General features: G+C 40.2%; 2 protein-coding genes across 3 annotated transcripts in view; both read left to right on the plus strand.

Annotated features, from left to right (window-relative positions):
* Window positions 1-10,577: 10,577 nt before the first annotated feature.
* Window positions 10,578-18,483, plus strand: park7 (parkinson protein 7). Its single transcript, XM_063473001.1, has 6 exons — window positions 10,578-10,782; window positions 11,296-11,397; window positions 11,540-11,599; window positions 15,102-15,171; window positions 17,563-17,649; window positions 18,029-18,483. Exons 1-6 carry the CDS (start codon window positions 10,693-10,695, stop codon window positions 18,187-18,189), a joined length of 570 nt encoding a protein of 189 aa, XP_063329071.1. The 5' UTR covers window positions 10,578-10,692; the 3' UTR covers window positions 18,190-18,483.
* Window positions 18,484-18,765: 282 nt separating this feature from the next.
* kcnab2a (potassium voltage-gated channel subfamily A regulatory beta subunit 2a) overlaps window positions 18,766-20,937 on the plus strand; it is an 89,782-nt gene continuing 87,610 nt past the window's right edge. For both annotated transcript variants that reach the window (XM_063473961.1, XM_063473963.1), the window contains exon 1: window positions 18,766-18,819. The gene's annotated coding sequence lies outside the window, so the exon portion shown is untranslated. The remainder of the gene's footprint in view (window positions 18,820-20,937) is intronic.

A 20,937-nucleotide genomic window follows, 5' to 3' on the forward strand; every position in this document is an offset into this window, starting at 1 on the left:
TATCATCCTGTCATCAAATCACAATGCTTTCCACACACTACTTAATAGATAGATAGATACAGATAGAGAAGTAAATTCAAATATGGTTAATTGATGTAACAGACAACCAGGTTTCCACGAGAAAAAGTATAGAAGAAAAAAGTTCCAAAAAAATTGTGAAAGTGTGAGAAAGGGTTTCAGGTCTGGACCTCAGACAGACCAGGTTTGCAGTTATACTCTCATACTACTGGGTCATACAGTTTGAATACATGCAGACTGTTGTTTGGCAGTATCTTGGTGAAGCAAGCAAGAGCTTCTTCAAAAGGAAGGTGTAAATGTATGTATATTTAGTAGAAATGGTACCCTCACAGATGTGAAAGTTACTCATACAATCAGGTTTGCTGGCTTGGAAAATGTGAAGTCAACCCAGTGGATGGCCCCTCTTCTTCTTAGCCCAAACAATCGTCACATTTTTACATTTTTATTGGTCAGAACCACAGAACAGCTTGTCATTCAAACACCATCCATCTTGAATGAGCCCAGGCCCCAAGACTTCTCCAGAGAGTATCTGGATCTTGTTTATGTGTTTTGAGTTTGTTTATTTTTCTATATCTGTACTGGTTGAGTTTGAAGTTTCATTTGTGGATGCAGCGAGAAACTGTTTCCTGAAGTACTCCTAAACCCATTCATTGATTTAAACTATAGAATTGAGTCTGTTTTCAATGAAGTGCTGCCTGAAGGCCCAGAGAGCTCAGCCAAGCACTGGTTCAGTATGGCCTTTTCATTTGCGTACTGAGGTTTTTCTGAATTCTCTAAATCTTTCTACCAAAAACATACATAAAACCAAACACAATAAATCCTTTGGATTTTTACACTGAGGAACATCGTTTTTAAAGAATTTAACAATACATCTATACATTCACTGTTGCCAGTGAATTATGTTGCTAATGATTTATTTCACAAAGGACTGTGTTTTGTTGCTCCCATCATTTTTTATGTTTTATCTAAATCAAATCAAAGTAAGCAAGTATTTTTCACAATAATCAGATTTTTAAAAAAAACTTTGTACTATTTTCGGTTAAATACAGTAATAATGATTTAAATGTTTTTCAGTGCATTGATGTCTGTTTTTATTTACATTTTACAAAGTCTGCAAAGTTTCTTGGAAAAGTGGTGGTAAACTACCATCCAATCACATCTGCAGCCTGTAACTTTAGCGTACAAAGTTGGACAAAGTTCTTCCATTGAGAGATTCACCCGAAAAGTTGTCCTTGTTCAGAGCAGATGTTCAGGGCGTTCTTGTGCCAGTGATGGGCAGTGTAAAAGCAGGCTTACACATGTTCATGTCACCATATTGTTACAACTGGAGGAGGAAGTTATGTCATTGAGCCAGCTGGCTCTAATATGCACTGCCGCATTGTGTGAAAAATATAGAGCAGAGGTGGAGCCAAACTAAAACTTGGCTGAGCAGCTTACAATATTTCTTACTTTGGGTTTAGGGTGCTGACAGACATCTACAATGCAGTTGTTGTTTTCTTTTACATAGTTTTTACAACTTTTCATAAATATGTTGCTAATTTAAAAACATATATACATACAGGGACATTGTCAATACTCGTTGTAGTTTTTTTTTTTTTCAACAATAATTGTGGGTTTAATTACCAGGAAATAGGCTTGTTGCAGATGATAAAGGAAATTGCTGAATTCCATCACAGACCATTTGTATTTTGACAGGGAGAAAGCTGAGCCAAGTGAAAAAAGAGAACATGCCATATTTGTGGGGCATGTCTGTGAGGGGCCGGTGTTTTGATATGGGCCTGTTTGGAGTGAGAAGGGAAAGTGGGCCCCTGTCTGGGAGCTTTGTTATGGAGTTTAGGTCTCCATCTACCCTAATAAAAAACACTTAAGCCAAACAACCCCCTCTCGCTCTCCCTGTGTCTGATCCTGGGAGCTACCTGCAGGCCCTCCACATTTAATAATGCCCTCCCCCTTCTTCCATACGATGCAGGTTTAGAGTGGCAGCACAGAACTCTGGGAAGACAGCGTTGTGTCCATATGGCACGAAGGGTGTGGCTGGACTCCCTGCAGCGCCTGTTTCTCAACAATCTATCAGCGCGAAAAGTGTTTTCAATAACGATATTTTCTGGGCATTTTCCAAACTTTCTAGATTTTAAACACACTTTAACTGACACATTTTATGTTTATTTTTCCCCCCGCTTCACTCTGTTTCACCCAGGCTTTTTAAGGAGCTGCTCTTTGATGGTGTTTATGGAAGCAGTTTGAAGTGGGCTTTTTTTCCCTTCGCCAGTGTAATCCCTGGTTTCTGTTGCACACAGACCCTGATTGAATGAACAGGAACGTAATAAAAGACTTGTGCTTTTGATGGCGTTAAACCAGAATAAAAAGTGGCATTTTTTATTTGTTTTGCCTCGTGCTTGATTCTTGGTAATGCAGACAATCAACAGGGTAGAGGAGTTAAGTGCATTATAAATTACTGAGAGGGAGCCACCTCGCTCTTGGAGCTCATCCTGATGCTGCTGCTGCCACTTTGGGTTATGTGAGGAGTAAAGTACTTTAGCAAAGACCGTGGAGCTGCTCCACAGCACTCCTTTGCATATCAAATAAACAGCAGGGCATGATGGCACTGCCAACCCAGACAGCTATGTTATATGTACACACTGCACATGTATATGACTATAAAGGTGCCATTGAAATCTATTGAATTTCTCCTATGATGCAGGTCATGGTGACACAGTGTCTGAGGATGAAGTGGTTTGTATGTGGAGTATATACAGTTCTCGTGAGATGTCTCGAAAGGTGATCTTTACCTACAGGATGTGACACTTTTCATTTAAATAATCACAGGTGAATATGGTAATTAAAACAAACCCGTTCATGGGGAAATCGGAAATTTTACACAAAGACACAAAAGAGATTTCGTATTAACCAAAGTGTGCGCCCGATCTCTGCCTTCATGTTTTAAAATTTCATTGTGTTTATAAATAGATGCATTTGAATAGTGCGTGCCTTCACTTACAGTAAAAAAAACAGTGTGTGGGGGGGGGGTTCAAGATTTTCATGCTGAAATCCCATGTTTATAGTCCCCTTTTTTGTGTCCTCAATCCACAAGGTAAAGATCCATGACTCTTATTTTCATAACAAAGGTTTCCAGGGTCCAGCAAACAAACTGTTGTATGGATGTACTATTGATTTCACATTCACACGTCCAGACTTAAAGGGACTATGGGATTGCCCATGAATCCCAAATCTGTGTGCTACTCACAGTCTGTCAAGTTGACATCCACTCTCCTCTGTAAACTGGCAAGATTATTCACTCAACAGGATCTCTCTGCCTTTCATCCTGCAAACTACAGGCCAATCCAGCCGCTGACAGCCAAGTGATAGCATACAGATGGAAATGAAGGCGAGCGGGGGAATGGTGCTGTTTGTCAAACACTGGAGAAAGCTTCTGGGTTCAGGGAGTAGATGTCTGTGCCAGACTGGGACCTCAGACTCTGATTTCACTTAGTGTGAGGTTTTAGCGCACAAAGTCTTATACTTAACACAGTTATCACACATGTCGTATGTAGGCTGCATCTGTAATATGATATACGATCTGATTAGATCAAGATATACTGTATGATGCCTAGCCAAGTGCCATAACATATGTCGGTGTTTTTGCAAAAGTCATTTTGAACTTTCATATTTAATACTTAACGTTACCATGGCAGAAATTTTTGGTCAAACAGTTTTCTGATGCACGAGAATCAGTCTCTCTCCCTTTAATGTCTCCGACTCCTGCTGTATCCTAAATAGCCTGTTGCGAGCAGAAGAAGGCCACAAGCTGGAGAAAAAAAAATCACAGTCTGCTGAGGACATGTCATTCATGTCAGTTATTTGTGGAAGTAAATTATGTACAGCCACTGCATTGATAACAATCGTATAACAACTAAACTGGTCTCAAACCTGATACAAGCAATATGCGCTGTGAAATGTATTTCCCTCTCCTTGGGCAACTGATATTATGCATTCTTCCCTGTAGTCCACCAAGCACTACAAAGAATGTATTCTGCCCGTTCAATCATAACGTTGGCTCCTGCTTGGAGATGCTCATTGTGCTCTCTGGATCACAATTCACAGTCACTGGAATGAAACCAATCTGAGCTCCTTTCAAGATAATGCAAATAAATATCAGTCCTGATTTGCCTGGTTTTTTCATGACTTTCCTCTCTTCACTCTCTTATCAACACTCAGAGCATTTCTGCCTTTCTTAAGGGTCGAATGAAAGGTCTCTCTTTTCTTGAGAATCAAGGCGGAGGAGAAGCCTGGTCCAGGACTGATTCATGTCGCACACACTGGTGGGATGTTATGCATGGATAATTGATTGTCGAAGCAGCATGGCCACTGTTGGATCTTGATGGTGCTGCCGAAATGTCACCTTACTGATGTTACAGAGGCGCCGATATTAAAAAGCCTGGTCTCAAAGACTTCCATCTGAGCGCACTCCTCTCCCACTGTGTCTGGGAGAGACAGCACTGTTTGTCAGGCTTCTATTTCAGAGAAACAGATCTTGCATTCGCAACCTTATCTGCACAGGACAGTGCACCCACTTCCAGAAGTGCATTGAACATTTCCAATCATAGGGATATATCATTCTCCTTTTAAAGTGGAAATCAAAAGTGTGGGAATAGTGAGGGGAAAAAAAACAGACATAATTGAGATCTCATAGGATTTATAGTTTGTCTCCTCCAAAACCCAGAAAAATTACACTGCTTGCTGCAAATATCCCCTTCAATAACAATAAAGAATCCATCATTTTCGTGGGAATGTTTTTATACCAATTCGAAGAACTTTTATAGGAAAATTGTTTGGAAACGTCTCAGACATTAAGTCAAATAATGTGGTATGCATTTATATAAAAGTAGGGGATTAAGTGAGCGGAATCCGGTTAATTTCAGAGTTAGGGTGGTGTACCGAAAGCCGAGCAGGGACTGGTAAACTGTGTTAATCTATAAAGGCTTATGCAGGTAAAAATAGACTACACCTGCATGCTTTTTTAACAGAATAATACTTTGCAGAGGGAGACCATTGAGTATCCAGTTCCATTACCAACTAATGGAAAAGGGATTTTTTACCATCAGTTTTGGCTTCCGCACAACATTCAAAGAATGAAGCTTACCGCGGCCATCAATTCAGGGGCCTGAAGAGGAAAAAACTGGACAGAATATGAATTTTTTGGTAAATTATGTTGCACTATGAATTATGCTCAGCTCTAAGTACACCACATATGTATATGAGTAATTCCACATTCAGATATGAGCACAGTAATTGAGCCGTGATAGCGTCCACTGAATTGTGAAAAGTTACAAAATATTCTGAAAATCATATATTTATTTTATAATCTGTTTTGTTCCATTTCTCCCTATAAAATCAGTCCTGAGCATTTTTTATGTACATATGTTCTTAAATATTAAACACATTGTGTTATTTAGGGTTTAAAGGGACAGCCTTTTCCTTATTGTGCCTCTCTGACATACTGGAACAATTCTTAACTCGGGGCTTCCCCCATAATCAAGTGTGAATGAACATGTAAACTTAGCCAAGTATTAACAGAACGTGGCCTTTCTTTCATATGCAGCAGTACATACTGCTGTGTGAATCCTGGCTGGCGTGACAGAGGTAAAAGGCAAACAGCTTGAGAAGTGAAGAGGACCCAAAACAGACAGGCGGGAACAGACCATAGTGCTGGGCAGAGCGCTGCAGCTGAAAAGGGAGAGAGGAGCATTAATGGACACCATATGTCTGCATATTCGGGGGTCTCCAGCGTAAATTTCATTACCCAACGCACAAAATGGACCATCTAAAAGACGTGTGTAACGTGGCCTGAGACAGCTACCGTGTGAAAAGTGGGCCGTTATGTGTGAGAGCCATGGCCTGATCTGTCACGCTGGGGTTTTTAAGGGAAAAATGGGGGTAGCAGCTGTTTGGTTCACCTGTCCTGTCCTGTACACGGCTCTCCATCAAACCAGAGGCTACCGTCTTTGCCGGCCTGCACCCGCAGACATGCACCTTCACAGTAATGTCAGATGTAACACTCCTATCTAATGTGACAACATTTACAAGACCACAGGCCCTCTGTTTGTCAGACTTGTACAATTATATGGTGTTCCATTTGTATAAGCGCTGGTTATAGTGAAAGAGATATCCATAAACAGAAAGTAAGGCCTTAAGCCTGCATGATCTGTATTAAACCTTGTTTTCCACCAGATGGTGAGTAGGATAAATCAACACAGAGAACCAGCGCACTGTCCTTGCAGTGGACATTTAGGATAAAGTACACGATCATGTGTGTGGGGGGGTTTAATGCCTACTAGTAAGTTGGAACTTTCGCTCAATATGGGAAAGTGTTTAGTGAAAAAGATGCTCACCGTGAATATGTGATTGAATTATATTTAACTGTTTGCACATATGTTCCCTTGTATAAGGGGGAAAAGTTACTACAGCACTGCTTAAGCCATGGATTATCTTGCTGCGTCCTCTGCTTCTTTAGCATCAACACGACTTCACCCACTCAGAGTCTATCACACATCCACAGAGCTCCCTGAGAGAGCGCGGACCTTAGGGAAGCACAAGCGGGGGGGGACCTCGACAGCGCCGAGTGGATCTGAGCAGGGTTGTGGTTGCGCCCATGGGCATGGCCCTCTCACTCTCTGGCAACCACTTTGTTAGGCACACAACACTAATCCTCCTTGTGTCTTTATTGCCCTCTGTGCAGAGGAGCAGGCCGGGGCTGAGGCTGGGGGGAAGCACCGCTGCAGGGCCAGTATCATCAGCATTCCTGTTTGAAGATAGGCCACACTGTACAGCATTAAGACATCTAATAGAGGCAAGCTGAGAGCAAAACAGACTGGTACTCTCTGAGACAGAGAGTGGAGAATAAAGGAAAAAAGAGAGTCCTCAAATACACCCCCCATCTTCTCCTCCTCCTTGGATAGGGGCATAATTTGAGGATAGGCAGATTACTGCAACCAGAAATGACTGTGAGGCAATTCTGGTCCATGTTGTTACACACACCCAATAATCTAAACAACACATTAATGTGCTGCCTTAATTTATAATACTGCCTCTGTGGTTCAAAACAATTTGTCATGCATTGGATTTGGAGGAATCTCATTTTGAATAATTCTAAAGCATTTAACACAAATTGTTTAATGAATGTTGCGACGTATATCTGTATATGACGTATATATTTGCTCAATTTACAAGTTTTAATAATTTGACTGCTTTTGTTGCATCCTTACAAACCAAACTTTTGTTTTTTTTTTTCATTATATGCTCAGATTGTCAGTATTCACACACCAATGTCCATGCTATTGCATGACCCCACACAAAGTTGAACTCACTCAACTGGCGCCATCTTGTGTCCGTACTTGGTGGACGACTGCAGACACAGGTGCAAAAAATTCAATGTCACCTTTTCCCCTGGATCTCCCCACTGTCCCCCAGCTGTCACCTGAGCACTTGGGAGCGTAAGGTAATAGCATCAAGATGCAATCAAGATTATATGCTTGTCAATCACTCCGTGCACTCAGTGGCTAAAAATGTGCGAAAGAGATATAAGCCTGTTCACAGATGGGAAGATAAAGTGCTTCTAATATTCATGTGTTTACTGGCAGGGCAGCAATGCAAGCCCTAAATGTTACCAGTAGATCAGTATGAAGAATAACCAGTTAGCAAAGGTTTGGACCAAAAGAAGATGAAATGTAATCATTCAAAGAAAAAATAAAGAAAAAAACATCTGAAAATGTAAATCTCTTCCCTGTAGAAGCAAATTTTCTGTAACCACTTTGAATTTTGTGGCACTCTCCCTTACTGGTGATCTGAAACAGGGTCTGCTGCTGTATATCTCAACTGAACAGAGCCCCTGCTTGTAAGCTACATCCATATTAGCAGTTTATTTCCATGTTTACACCGTTTCATATTCTTTACAATAGTAACAGGATTACTTTGCGACAAACGGTAATTTGTGGAATTCCCTCATTTCAGTTTGAGGATTTTCTTTTTGCTCTGTACCCGTCTTATGAAAAAAAAAAATGTTTCTGTATTCTCGTCTCCCCGGAGGTTTGATTCCAGAAGCCCTTCAGGTTTTCGAGCAGACCTCTGTGAAGGGCCAGATAAAGCAGAGCAGAGCAGGGCCTGGTGATGCAGGCACAAGGGAGCACCAGAGACATAATAACATGCCAAAGAATCCATTGATGAGTCTTGCTTTTAAACCACGGGCCAATTTGATATTTCACAAAAGGCAGAATATAGAAATATACCATACACCGGGAATGATATGCCAAATGTGTGACTCTGTGCATATTTTTTTTTTATTAATTTCCAGCAAACTATATATGCTTTGACTTACAGCCTCAATTTTTCAGTAGCATGCAAGCATGCATGTTAGTTATGTTAGTTAATCAAAAAAAAAAGTCCAGTGAAAACACCAATTTATTAATTTTGTTTATCTAATAGTTCCCAACTTCCCATAGAAACCTATTAGAGATGATAAAATTAGCTAAAAAGCTGGCCGCTCTAACTTTATTAAAAGTTGGCCATGTTCTCCTTGTTTCTTGTATTGGTATTGGTAGGACAGTGTATAAGCATATAAAAAAAATAAGCTTATACTAATGAACGTGTCAGCATCACAGTTCAGCTTGTTTTTTAGTTTCTGGTAGTTTTGGATAACAATGCAGGTCAAACAAGCATGACATTAATCTTTATCAGACTACCCAGGCGATCAATGGTTTTGGTATGAAGTAATGGTTTTAGTAGTTTAAAGTTAAAGTTTAAAGTTTAACTTAAGGGAAAGTGGTCAGCCACTATAATCTCATTTTACTCTTTCCTGTGCATTATTTTCAGTCTTTGGCAGAGACTTAAACCTCGAGTTCCGAAGATTAAAAAAACGTACAAACAGTTGTATAATTCTATGCATCTGTTGTTAGTCAGACCCTTTGTTTTCAGCGTCATACTTACAACTGCGTCACAAGTCACTCTGAAACATTTCCTTGGTGTCATCATGCACTTTATGATTACATGCTGATGGGAATTAGTAAATGTACATAAGTGAATTAATGTATGGAAATTAGCTCGAGTGCCACCGTGGGCCTGGTTCAGTTGATCCCCAGCTGCATATGTTGGTAATCACCGCTGCTTCTTGAATTCACTCACAGGCACGCAATAAACAACCTGCTGCCAGCACCCCCTACGCTTTTGTCTAATCCGCCGTTTCACTGGGCTCTATTTTGTCTCACAAATACGAAAGTGAATCTCAGCAGCAGAATGCACAGAGGCACATTAACTAGGATGTGTGCCTGCACACTAAAGCCCCAGACATTAGGTCTAGGATTTACACTGGAATATGATTCCATAACTGTCTTAAGAGTTTAGTGCAGAAGTAAGTTCTCAGGCAGATCTTGAAGAACTTTGTGACTTTGGAGACCTAATACCTGGAGATGTTTTTTAAAACTTAATTCATTACTTTAGTTAATTGACCTGTTGAGCTGCTCATTTTAATCTGCAATGAGCCTGACATTAACTCAACTAATGAGACATTTAAAAAAAATAAAAAAAAATGTTTAGTGTTGCATTGATTCTTTCTCATGCATTCTTCTACATCCTTCTTGAATCTTTGGTTAATGCTTCCACCTACTGGAAGAAAGAGTGCATTGCCTGTTATTAAACACCATTGGATACAGCTGCAGCAGCAGACAATGCTGTTTTTGTTAAACAGCCTTGAGATATAAATACTTGTGTTTCAAATCTGGCTTAAATCAGCATAGTAGAGACCATCAGACCCTGCCAAGGCATAGAAATAGTATAACAAGCAGCTGGAATGATGATTTGTTGGATAAGCTGTGTGATCTTGGCTTACTGTGATCGGATGTTATGAGCCACCGGAAGACATGCTGTAAGCACTGTGAAAGGAAGCATTACTGCACTAAGATAGTAGGGGCAAAGAACAAACACTCGCCAGTGATCTGATCTCCTGGTCATCATGCTTTCCAAGAGCTCCATCCATCATTGATTTTAAGGTTTCACTGACTTGCCCTGCAAAAATGATACAACAATAAATAGGGATGAGAATTGAGATCTATCTTGCTACGGCTACATCTTTCACTACAGATGTCTCCCTCTGTTTGTCTACTACGACTATGTCCGATTGGTTAGCCATCATCAGTTTGTCCATCGGTATCTAGAAGTCCCGCAGGATCTTAACTTGCTCATTCTCAACCACTCGAGGGGGCGTACACCAGTTCGACCTCAGGACTTGCAGGCCATACTGAGCACAGATGTTCCTGTACACTATGACAGCCTCTTTGTTATGTATGCCCTGTCTGCTAGCGTCTTGCACCCTGCTGTTATGTGCTGGAGTGGTACAGTGACATGCTTTGCAGGTCCTGTCCTTCCTGTTCTTGCGCACAATATATTTGTTTGCAAAATCCTACTAACAATAAAATAATCTATTTTCAAAAGTAACTACTTTACTTTTTTAATTCACATACTTGCAGGCGCGAGTAGAATAGGCACGGACCGCAGTCTAGAAAGGGGGATAGTGTCGCGCAGTCTGGCAACCCTCCTGTCAAACTCGCAGCGCGTGCAGGTTGCTTCTGGAAGTTGGAAACAGACGTTAGCGTCTTTGCACCTAGCAGTACAGAGCTGCAAGCTAACATGGCAGGAAAGAGGGCGTTAGTAATCCTGTCTAAAGGCGCAGAGGAGATGGAAACTGTTATTCCCGTGGACATTATGCGCAGAGCTGGGGTTTGTAACATGCTATATATTAGCATTTAGCAAATTAGCCTGTTAGCGGCCATAAAAATTAGACCCCGCTTCAGTCGACTCACAACAGTATTGGTGGCAGCATTGTTAAGATATCAGCCTGTGAAGACTGTTATAACAGCCTGATATCTTGATAAGGGTTACATACGCACTTATCATGTGCTAAAGTTAACGCTTGCTAACACTGTCGATCTAACTTAGCAATTTTTCCCCTTTGCATATTCTAGGTTATTTTAGCGCATAAGCTAAGTGTTCAGTCAGCTATTTTGGGGTTGTGTCTGCTAATGGTTGACGGACTCATAACCTTACTAGTGAGTGCAGACAGAGGCCAAGTTAAATGTCAAAGTCCAACATCGTTGCACATTTCCGCCATTTGATATCTTTCAAAATAAAAGTCTACGTCAGCCATATAGAGTGAAGACAAAATGCTACTTTGAACCATCAGGATAATGATGCACTGTTGTTGTTTTTTTCTTTTACTGCCCAAACATGTAGATAGCAGTGACGGTAGCTGGTCTTACCGGCAAAGAACCAGTCCAGTGTAGCAGAAACGTTGTCATTTGTCCTGATGCCAGTCTGGAGGAGGCGAGCAAACAGGTGAGGCTCAGCAACTACCTGCTAACATTACATACAAGAAGGGGAAAAAAGCGTTATTTACAAATGCTTATATTATATGCTTGTATATCTTTATTATTGGAAAAATGTTAGTGTTGATGGTTTCCCCCGCCCCCCCCTCTAGGGCCCTTATGATGTGGTCCTGCTACCAGGAGGAATGCCAGGAGCCCAGAATCTGGCAGAGGTGAGATGGGGAGAGGGTCAGTTTTTACAGTTACATATTTTTTGGAAATGACTTAAGAATAAAAACAAGTTAAAATGCTTGAATTTGCCTAAACATTAGGACTAAATAACTGACAGTGAAAAAATTTGTTTCTAAAGGTTCATCAGTCTTATGTTTGATTAAGATGTCTAAACTGAATCTTCTGTATAGTCTATGATGTAACCTACACAAATGGTTCTGCTTGTGTGTGGTGCATCATGTGTTTTATTATCTTGTGATTGTGTCCTGGTGTTTTACATGTGGTGCCAGTGACAAAAGAAACAAGTAAAATCTTGTTTTGTTGTTGTTATTGTTTTTTTTCATAGGCAAACATATTTTCCCCTCGGATTTTTCAAGTTCTTTGTACATTCTTTCAGGTCACTGCGTACTTATGGCATAGATTTAATGCAGAAGTATAAATCCACTGTTAAACGCATACGCTCTTTCCGTTAGCTCACACACTTGGGTCCTCAGTTAATACCACCTTGTCAGATTCAGTTTCATATTGATATCACCACCTTCGGGTATTTAAGTTCTCTGCTGCTGTGCCAAAATTCCAGTATTGGGACCATTCTAGATTTGTAAATCGATAATTATATCCAAAGAAATGCAGTTGCTTCTTTTTAGCTATATGCGTGTGCAAGAAATGTTATCTTGTTTGCATAGTATCACAATAACATTTTTAACTAAAATTGCAAATATTTGGCAGCGGTAGGACGATTATTTTTGCTGGTTAGACGCTAATTGGCGAACAGGGGAACTAACACACAGGGTGTTTAGAATGAGCATACAGCAAGCCTAGTACTGACTCACAGTTTGAAGGATATTTAGGATATTATTTAAAAGGTCTACCTGATGTTCACAAGAGGTGGCAACAAAAATGTGTGCAAACAAGGAAGTGACTCACATGTAGAAAACTGACCAGGAATTGTCCTGCCAACTTCTTCTCTCATTCAACACAGAGTAGTGTTCTGTTATACTGCAAATATTGGTATTGATCTGATACCAAGTAAATGCAGGGCCCGCCACTGCACCACAGTAAATGCAGTGCATCATGTTGTCAGCCTTACTGTATCTTAGCCAGGGAAACTGGTCAAGCCATTCTCTTCGAAATGTATACACTTTCCCCCTTTGACTTTCAGTGGGCTCTGGCTCAGAGTCGCTCATATGTGGCTCATTATCTGATGCCATCTCCGGACCAGTGTTAGACACAACCTGAGAGGTTGATGGCTCTGTGTCAGAGCACTGGCTATCAATTTCGGATGGATCAGGCCTAAACTTAACAAAAAAGTTATCAATCGTTCTTTTCATCTTTTCTCATTACCCACAGCTACATCTACTACTTCTATCAGACCTAGGCTACTCACGTCTCTCTGTCCACCTGCACTTTCAAACATACACACGTAGGCCTACAGGAATATCTTTACCACGGCCAATCAGAGAGGTCCCACCCTTGACTATCTCTGATTGGTTTAGACCACCATATGGGCATACCGTGTATCTGTTGTTGACCACACGGAGACTTTCAGAGTTGCGGAGATGTTTCTTTTTTACTTGAATGGCTGGTTGCACTATTGCGACCTAGGATTTTTTTTAGTCGCACCATTGAGAAATTGGTTGCACTCTAGAGCCCTGCTAGTCCATGCATCTCCATACCAGCATCAAAAATGTCTCCAGAACATGGTAGGGCTGTGCCATATCATATCATCTGCAATAACACTAGTGTAAATTTTCTGTGAGTTATGTCAGCGTCAAAGCATGACATCAGTGCTATTAGCAATGCCATGCCTTTATTGTCCGTAGCATACACGTCAGAAAGACTGGGCATTTTCTGAGAGCAGGAGCCCCATGCCGCTTATGAAGATTTAATTCCTAAAAAGGGAACTCCCCCCCCCCCCAAAAAAAAGCTCACTTCGAAAAGTAACCTTCAAAAAAGCTCAATACTTTAGAAAATATGCACAAAGAATTTTGTTCCCCCCAAAGGTGGAAACAATAAGCTTGTTTCACCACTTAACCACTCCAGTGTGGTATATACCAGGTGATGTTGTGACTCAAAAGTAAATTAATGACTCAACCAAGCATCACTAACTGCGCTTCATATGACAGGAAGAGAAAACGTTGATTGGAATTTACTGATGTGGTTATGTGGTGGAAAAGCAGGGGTTTAAGCAGCTGGTGAAAAAGCCCAGGCAGAAGTATTCTTCAGTTTGATTATGTGACAGTATTGTAGAGCTCTTGAAGAGTTTCATGGCTAAGGTAGTTGTTGTGAAACTAAAGTGTGAAGCAGGCATATTAAACTTTACTTAAAACTTCCAGAGAAAACAGTACCGGGGCTACATTTGTGCTTATAATTGACTCATGGTGTGTTACTGCTGTTGCACTATAATGTTGCTGCTGCTGGCACCTTGTTTCAGTAGAATCACACTTCAGATTAGGTCACCGGAAAAGGAGGATGGGAAATGCCCTTCAGTTACTTATACTTATAATGCTGCTGCCTTTGAGCTGTCGGCATCAATAAAATGTTTTTTTTCTATATCATCAGAAATGTCACTAGTGTCCTTTTTTGTAAGTCACTAATGACAAGTAATGTAACTCACAGTGAGCTGCATTACTTATGTTTCCTGAACTCTGTTAGAGATTGTTGTCATTCTGTGATGAAATGGCAATTTTTTCCTCCTGAATACTCATCCGTGTAATACGCTGGCCTTCTGTGTTCAGGTTTCATGTTATCCCATCCAGCTGGATGTGGAGAGCATCAGTTGGTGTTTGCATGTTGAATTTGGGTTTTTTGTATTAACTGCTTGTCCAATGTGCCAATGAAATAGATAGATTAAAGAGATCCATATTTTTACTGTTCTTGTAAATACTCAGTGAAGCATATATTACAAGATTTTGTATTTTTATTGTATAAATAATATGGTAAATAACCACATTAGTTTACACTAAATCAAGGATTTTGTAATGGACGAGTCTACTGAATTTATGCTCTGCTTCAGATTTTAGATATCTGTCCAGTGTGTGGTGGGATCAGCTACAGCCTCTCTGTAATCATGAAAAGCAAAAATAGCTCTATAGATTGGATAAATGGAAGATGAATAAGCCTTGAGTCAAGATAGGAATTTGTTGCGATTGTGTTTTTCTTCTTTTAAGTGATTTTATATTAAAAAAACAAACAAACAACACACACACACATTTTAGGCTTTAGAATTTGATGAGAAAATTGCCAAGAAATTGCCAGATTCTGTGTTTTTTAAAAAAAAGAAATTTAATGCACAATATGAGTTTTGATATATGAGTCATATTTATCTGATGGGTGCATTATAGTATTCGTTTTTATTTTTGCTGGGTAGCTCTGTATGTGTCGAGTGTTTTTTAAATATTGTCAGCTTATCTCAGTGATTATAATAAAGTCAGCATATACTCCGTGGAACCACATGGACTGCAAATGACTCACTGTGCATCTGGTTTTTACTCTCTCTTGCAGTCTCCTGCTGTGAAGGAGGTGCTGAAAGATCAAGATGGCAGAAAAGGCCTGATTGCAGCCATCTGTGCAGGTACAGTTTGTGGAAACAACAACAACAAAGTCATAATTACATAATTACACAGGACCAACCTTGAGTTGAGGTCACTCTCTGTGGGTTCAAGCTTCAACAGGCAATAAGCAAATGTTTTACTTTAGATAGTCAATAAAAATTAAATGTTGATCACACAGACTGGTGCTGCCTTTAGATTGATTGGTTTAAAGCCTAATCTTAACATTTAAAAGCTGTTTGCCATAAGGAAAACGCCTCAATCAAAAAAAGGCAAAGACAGAATTCTTCTTAAATTAGAGGATTATGCAATTCGTTCACATATTTTGTGCATTAAAAATATTCTTCAGACTCATGTATTCTTAATACAGCTGTTTATATGGACTGTGTAATTTGGCTGGTTAAATTTGCAGCATTTATTTTCTTCCATAAGATTTCTTCCAATTTTCGTGTGTGAATAAACTGATCTGATTAATCAGAACAATGCATTTGTAAACAAATGCAAACACAGCTCAAAATGTCCACTGGTATTGAATACACAATGATATGGAAATAGTGAAAAAATACGATTTTACCTCAGACATGCAGCTAAACGCTGCTCTGGGTCAAACCATGAAATTCTCCCTGCTGCTGCCTTGTCTTGAGAAGTGGATGAAACCAGTATCAGTTTCTTCCTTTTCTTATTTAGAAACATCGGGAACAGCTTATCATCGCTTGACGCTGACCTCAGTTTTTTCACAGTGTGTTTTTTGAGGATGAAGTATTTGCAAATTTGCTTCTGAAAAATGTTGAATTTTGTTGTCTTTTTGGCATCGCGCTCATTTTGTAATGGCCTTAACTTTGGCATTTTTACATGGCAAAAAGAAAGTGTTGTTGTTGGAGGAGCCAAGGAAGGTTCAAGAGTGATGGAAACAGATACATACAGACACATACTGATCGCAGGGTTTGTAAGATGTTGTGGCCATAAATGTGATCATTGTGCTATGGTGTAGTTGAACAAAAAAATAATAATGCACACACTTTTCCAAAATATATCAAAACAGTTGACGACAAAAATTAATAAAAAAAAATTCTCATCTACAAAGATACTTTGGTTTTAGGTTCATCAAGTTAATTTTGTACTGGCAAATGGGATTAGGAAATGATGGAGGTTCGGTAGGTTCACACATGTCATTTCTGAACATTTTAGTAAGTGCATGCATCTCATCCAGATCTTGAAAAATATACACCAATTATAAATATCATGCTCCATTAATTTATGGAAGTTTGCAAACCCCATTCACAAAGGGTGAGGGTTTGATTAAGAAGTGTCCCCCAAGTGCACCCAGAAGAGGTGACATTTTATTTGACAGATGAAAGGACGCAGGAAGGACAATTCGAATGGGAACAGGGGACCAATGCGGCAAAGTGGATTGAAGGGTGTCCTAGAAATGACTGAAATCCTCAAAGGAATATACAGTTTAATGAAACTGCCAGTTATTATCCTGACACATGAAAAAAGTTAGTTAATTAATAAAAAAAATAATAAAAAAGACTTGATTGAAAATTGGAGTAATAATGCACCAAACAAAAGAAACAGGACAAATTTATCTTATATATATATATATATATATATATATATATACTTCTATTTTGAGCTAATAAGTGACACATGAACGTAAGAGAGGTCCCCAAATATAAATACACAATTTACAAAACAGCCATCATAATCCTCACACTTTTCTCTGCCTTGCAGTTCCTGACTCTGGGAGAGAGAGACCTTCTGAGACACAGACTGCTGTCCTCTGGGTGGGGACTGTGTGTAACAGGAGTAGCTTGGCTCTAACTGGCAGACTGCTGTTGTGCCAGGGAAAAGTGCAATCTTTAGACTGCATGGGAAGGCAGCCAAGGAGCATAATCAATAACTTTCTATTTATTAACAGTTTTTGGATGAGCTCACTGCAGTGGTAGGGCATTACCAAAGTTAATGCAGCAGCAGTCAATGTCTTCAGCCTCTCCTTTCTTTCTCCCACCTCTCTTCTCAATGTGGCTCAAAGTCTTTGGCGAGAGGCTGAAACCATATACTATATGTAGATATACTTAGAAAAATGGTACAGTTAAGGATACCTTTGGGACACAGTGTTATAATCGGATACTTTGCAAGTCTGTCATTGATTTAGCAACTGAAATCCATAAGGTAAAATGCATCATGTTGTGTTTGCATTTTCTTGTTGCTGTAAACATTTTCCGTTGAGTTTGAAAGGAGCGGTTTGAGGATGCAGCCTTTTGCTTAGTTTACTCTTGACTCAGTCTGAATTCTTTGAACTGCATAAAGATGAAAACGAGGACCGACACAAGCAGCCGAACACGCTCTTTAGTATCACTTTCTAACAGGAAGCTGTTAAATGAACCTTACACAGCTTTGCCCTTCTGCAGGTCCCACTGCTCTTCTGGCACATGGCATTGGCTTCGGCAGCACAGTGACTACACATCCTGCCATGAAGGAGAAGATGATGGCTGGAGGTAAAAAAACAAACAAACCCAAAAACAACAAAAACAGAAACCTGTGACTTCATGTACTGCTAGAGGCTTTTGATATTTAGTGCTGAAACTCAGAAGAGAACAGGAGGAGGTGTGTGTATTTGTAAAGGGCAGCAGATGGTGCTATACTAGCTCTTTCTTGCCTATAGAGAATCGTGTCACTCTGCAGTAGGAGAGCACACCACTCAGAGGTGAAAAGCAATGCAGGAATTTGACAGAACATACTAGAAATGGCTGAAATTGTGACCATGTCTACATTCTCATAGTTCACTGTAACATCATGACACGTGTAACTTTCGGTTTGTAGCTCAAAGCTGTCATATTGTCATAATCCTTATGGTGTTGCTCTTTCTTTTTTTAGACCACTATAAATATTCAGAGGCTCGAGTACAGAAGGATGGACATTACATCACCAGCCGTGGGCCAGGAACGAGTTTTGAGTTTGCCCTGACGATTGTAGAGGAACTTATGGGGGCTGAGGTTGCAGCTCAAGTCAAGGCTCCTCTTATTATGAAAGACTGACTGTAGCTATGTTTGCTTGCAACACTGCAAACAACACAGCACCCCCTATAAAAGTCTGACAGTGCTGAGACTGCTAATCCATTATAGCTGGCATCGAGATTCAGGACTTGCTATTGAGAAAACATTCTGTTGCGAAAGGTTATCGTCTTCCTCTGCCTTTCATAAGTTGCCAATGACACTGAAACAATATGGATAATAATCACTGTTATATTGTAGCTAATTTCCACTAACTGCTTCCCTATTATTTTGACTGCTGTATGGCAATGCCTGTCATTAAAGGACAAGTGTGATGAATCTCTGCTCTTGTTATTCCATTGTTTATTAATACTGGAGGTCACTCTGTAGATTTCACATGCCTGCAGTGCATGTTGACACCTAAATATAGGCTGCATAATGTAATGTATTGTGAGCGCTGGTTAGAACGCGGGAAGCGGAATCCGAATTGATTGACAGGCACTCTGGCCAATGAGAAGGCTGGACCTAAATGCAGTTGTGTTTTAAACGGCGAATGGTTTCTCGCCCGCAGCCGATAGGGCGGGGCTTTGATGTAGCGCGTGGTAGCTGTGTCAGAGCAACAAAATCCGGAGGGTCTTCACACAGTCAAAAAGGAAGAGCAGGATTTCGCCTAAGGTAGGAGCGTTTGGGTTTTCTTCCAAGTGTTTTGCGGGTTATTCCGACTCCTGTTAACCATAACGTTCTCCGGGAATGTGCTTTGTAACTGTAATATTTTATTTAAGAATATGAACGCAGTTTACACCACGTTAATCACGTTAACTAGCCACCGCGGGTGTCGAAATTAAGATTTCTTCGGCACGTTAATTACACAGCAGCATACCGGACAAAGGTTACATCATTTAAAGAGTGGGTGTTTGCAACTAGGACTCACTTTGTTAGCCGTGATTAGCCTGCTGAGTGTGGTGAGTGGTGAGCCTCAAGTTCGCGGCGATCTATAAAGCCATAATGGATTGACATCACCGTCTCAAATTGGCCGGGCAGAGTAACGTTTGCCCGAGGTAACGCGTCCACTGCATGCTCACTGTGCGGGGATGCGTTATGAGTTGAATTGAAACCAGAAGAACGACGTATTTTTACACTGTGAGATCGTTCTGCAGATGTGACCTGACATGGAGACGTCAGCTCCAGAAGCCCTCCATCCTCAGCAGCAGCCGCAGTCAAGACTGCTGCATACGCTCACTGTAGCTAATGCAATGCGGCACAGGCCAGGTTGTGTGCATGACTTGTGATCCAACTATATATGACTACAGGAAATTTAATGAGCTCTAAATCAAAGTTCCATCGATACTGATGTTGCCACTTATTGGAATGACTATACAAACTACAGCATTTTGCAGCATGAGTTGGCTTCACCAGAGATCCTTACTGACAGAGAGGCCCTGTCAGGATTACACATTCATGGTATTTCTTAAAAAAAAGTGCAATCCAGAGGTGTCATCTCCATCTTATTCATTTTACATAACCAGGAAATACACAGCAAGTTATAACCTCATAGACTGCATGCTCAGTTGTAGGGAAACTCCCTTTTACACCACTTTCAAGCAGCAGTAATTCTTAGCGAATCATGCATATCCGCAGCAGAGCAGTCAGAGATCATCAACATTTAAAAGCAGATCCAATGGCCTTTTATTATACAACCAAACAAAAGTTAGGGTGGCACTGAGGCTTCCTTCGCGGTATTGTGCATCAAGAGAGACAACTGTTAAAATCAAATGAAATAAAATCAACATCATCAAAAAAAGGAGTGTTTGTGTGAGGCTCCCCATGAGAAATGATTTCACTCGCTGACTACTAATGGCATGTTTAACGTATTGATTACTTTAAAATGTTTTTTGGTGACATTAGTTTGAGGCAAAAGAGACAGTGTTAACATTTTTCTGCATTTTTTCAGTTATTTTCTGTTAGTGAGCTGTGTTGCTAAGTGGTTAATGTTAGGTTTCTTACATATTTGAGGTCATAAGCTGTGTTTGAGGTCTGCAGACCACAGGCTAAAGTTTGGTTTTAGAGCTTATATATCACCTTCTTGGCGCTATTTACCCTACCGAAATAAGCCCACAATTTGGATTTCCTGCCCGACTGTTGAATAACAGGGGCCAACCATGTAAACAATGTCTGTCCATGATTGACTGACCATTGCAACTTCCTGTGGAGTTTGAGGATTTTTTTCTTTCTTTTTTTCACTGACTAACATTTATTTAGAGATAATCTCTTGCTGGTTACGGTTTCTAAAAGTTTTTATCATTTTAGATGACTATTCTCATTGTGTTTAGACGTCATCATTCTATTGTCTGCCTGATCGAATTTGTTTTATTTCAGTGTTTCATAATAAACCAATTAATGTCAATTAATCCTTACCACTCCCTGGAAGATGAACATTGCTGCTTAAATGGCATCTTCCTTATAAACTGTATAGCACATTCTCATTAATTTTCTGTGTTTTTCAGTAGGGTATTTATGGAACGTTAACATTTTGCGCTCTTGCACAAAACATGTTAGAATTATTCTGCTTGAGCAGTGGTACAGTAAAGAGCTTCAGGCTTGACTCCCTATTTCTGGATGGGGCAGAGGAGGGCAGGATGGGGGTAGGGTGAGGCTGAAGTCTCTGTGACTGAGTCATTGGTTTAGCTAATGATGCAATTAGAGTGCTACACTTTGCATCTCCTGATTAGCTCCCCTGCTCGCACAGACTGAATTTGCTTGCCTGAGTTGTTTTTACAGATGTGTTTCAAAAGG

This window comes from Pelmatolapia mariae, linkage group LG5, assembly GCF_036321145.2.
Source record: "Pelmatolapia mariae isolate MD_Pm_ZW linkage group LG5, Pm_UMD_F_2, whole genome shotgun sequence".
NCBI classification, from domain to species: Eukaryota; Metazoa; Chordata; class Actinopteri; order Cichliformes; family Cichlidae; genus Pelmatolapia; species Pelmatolapia mariae.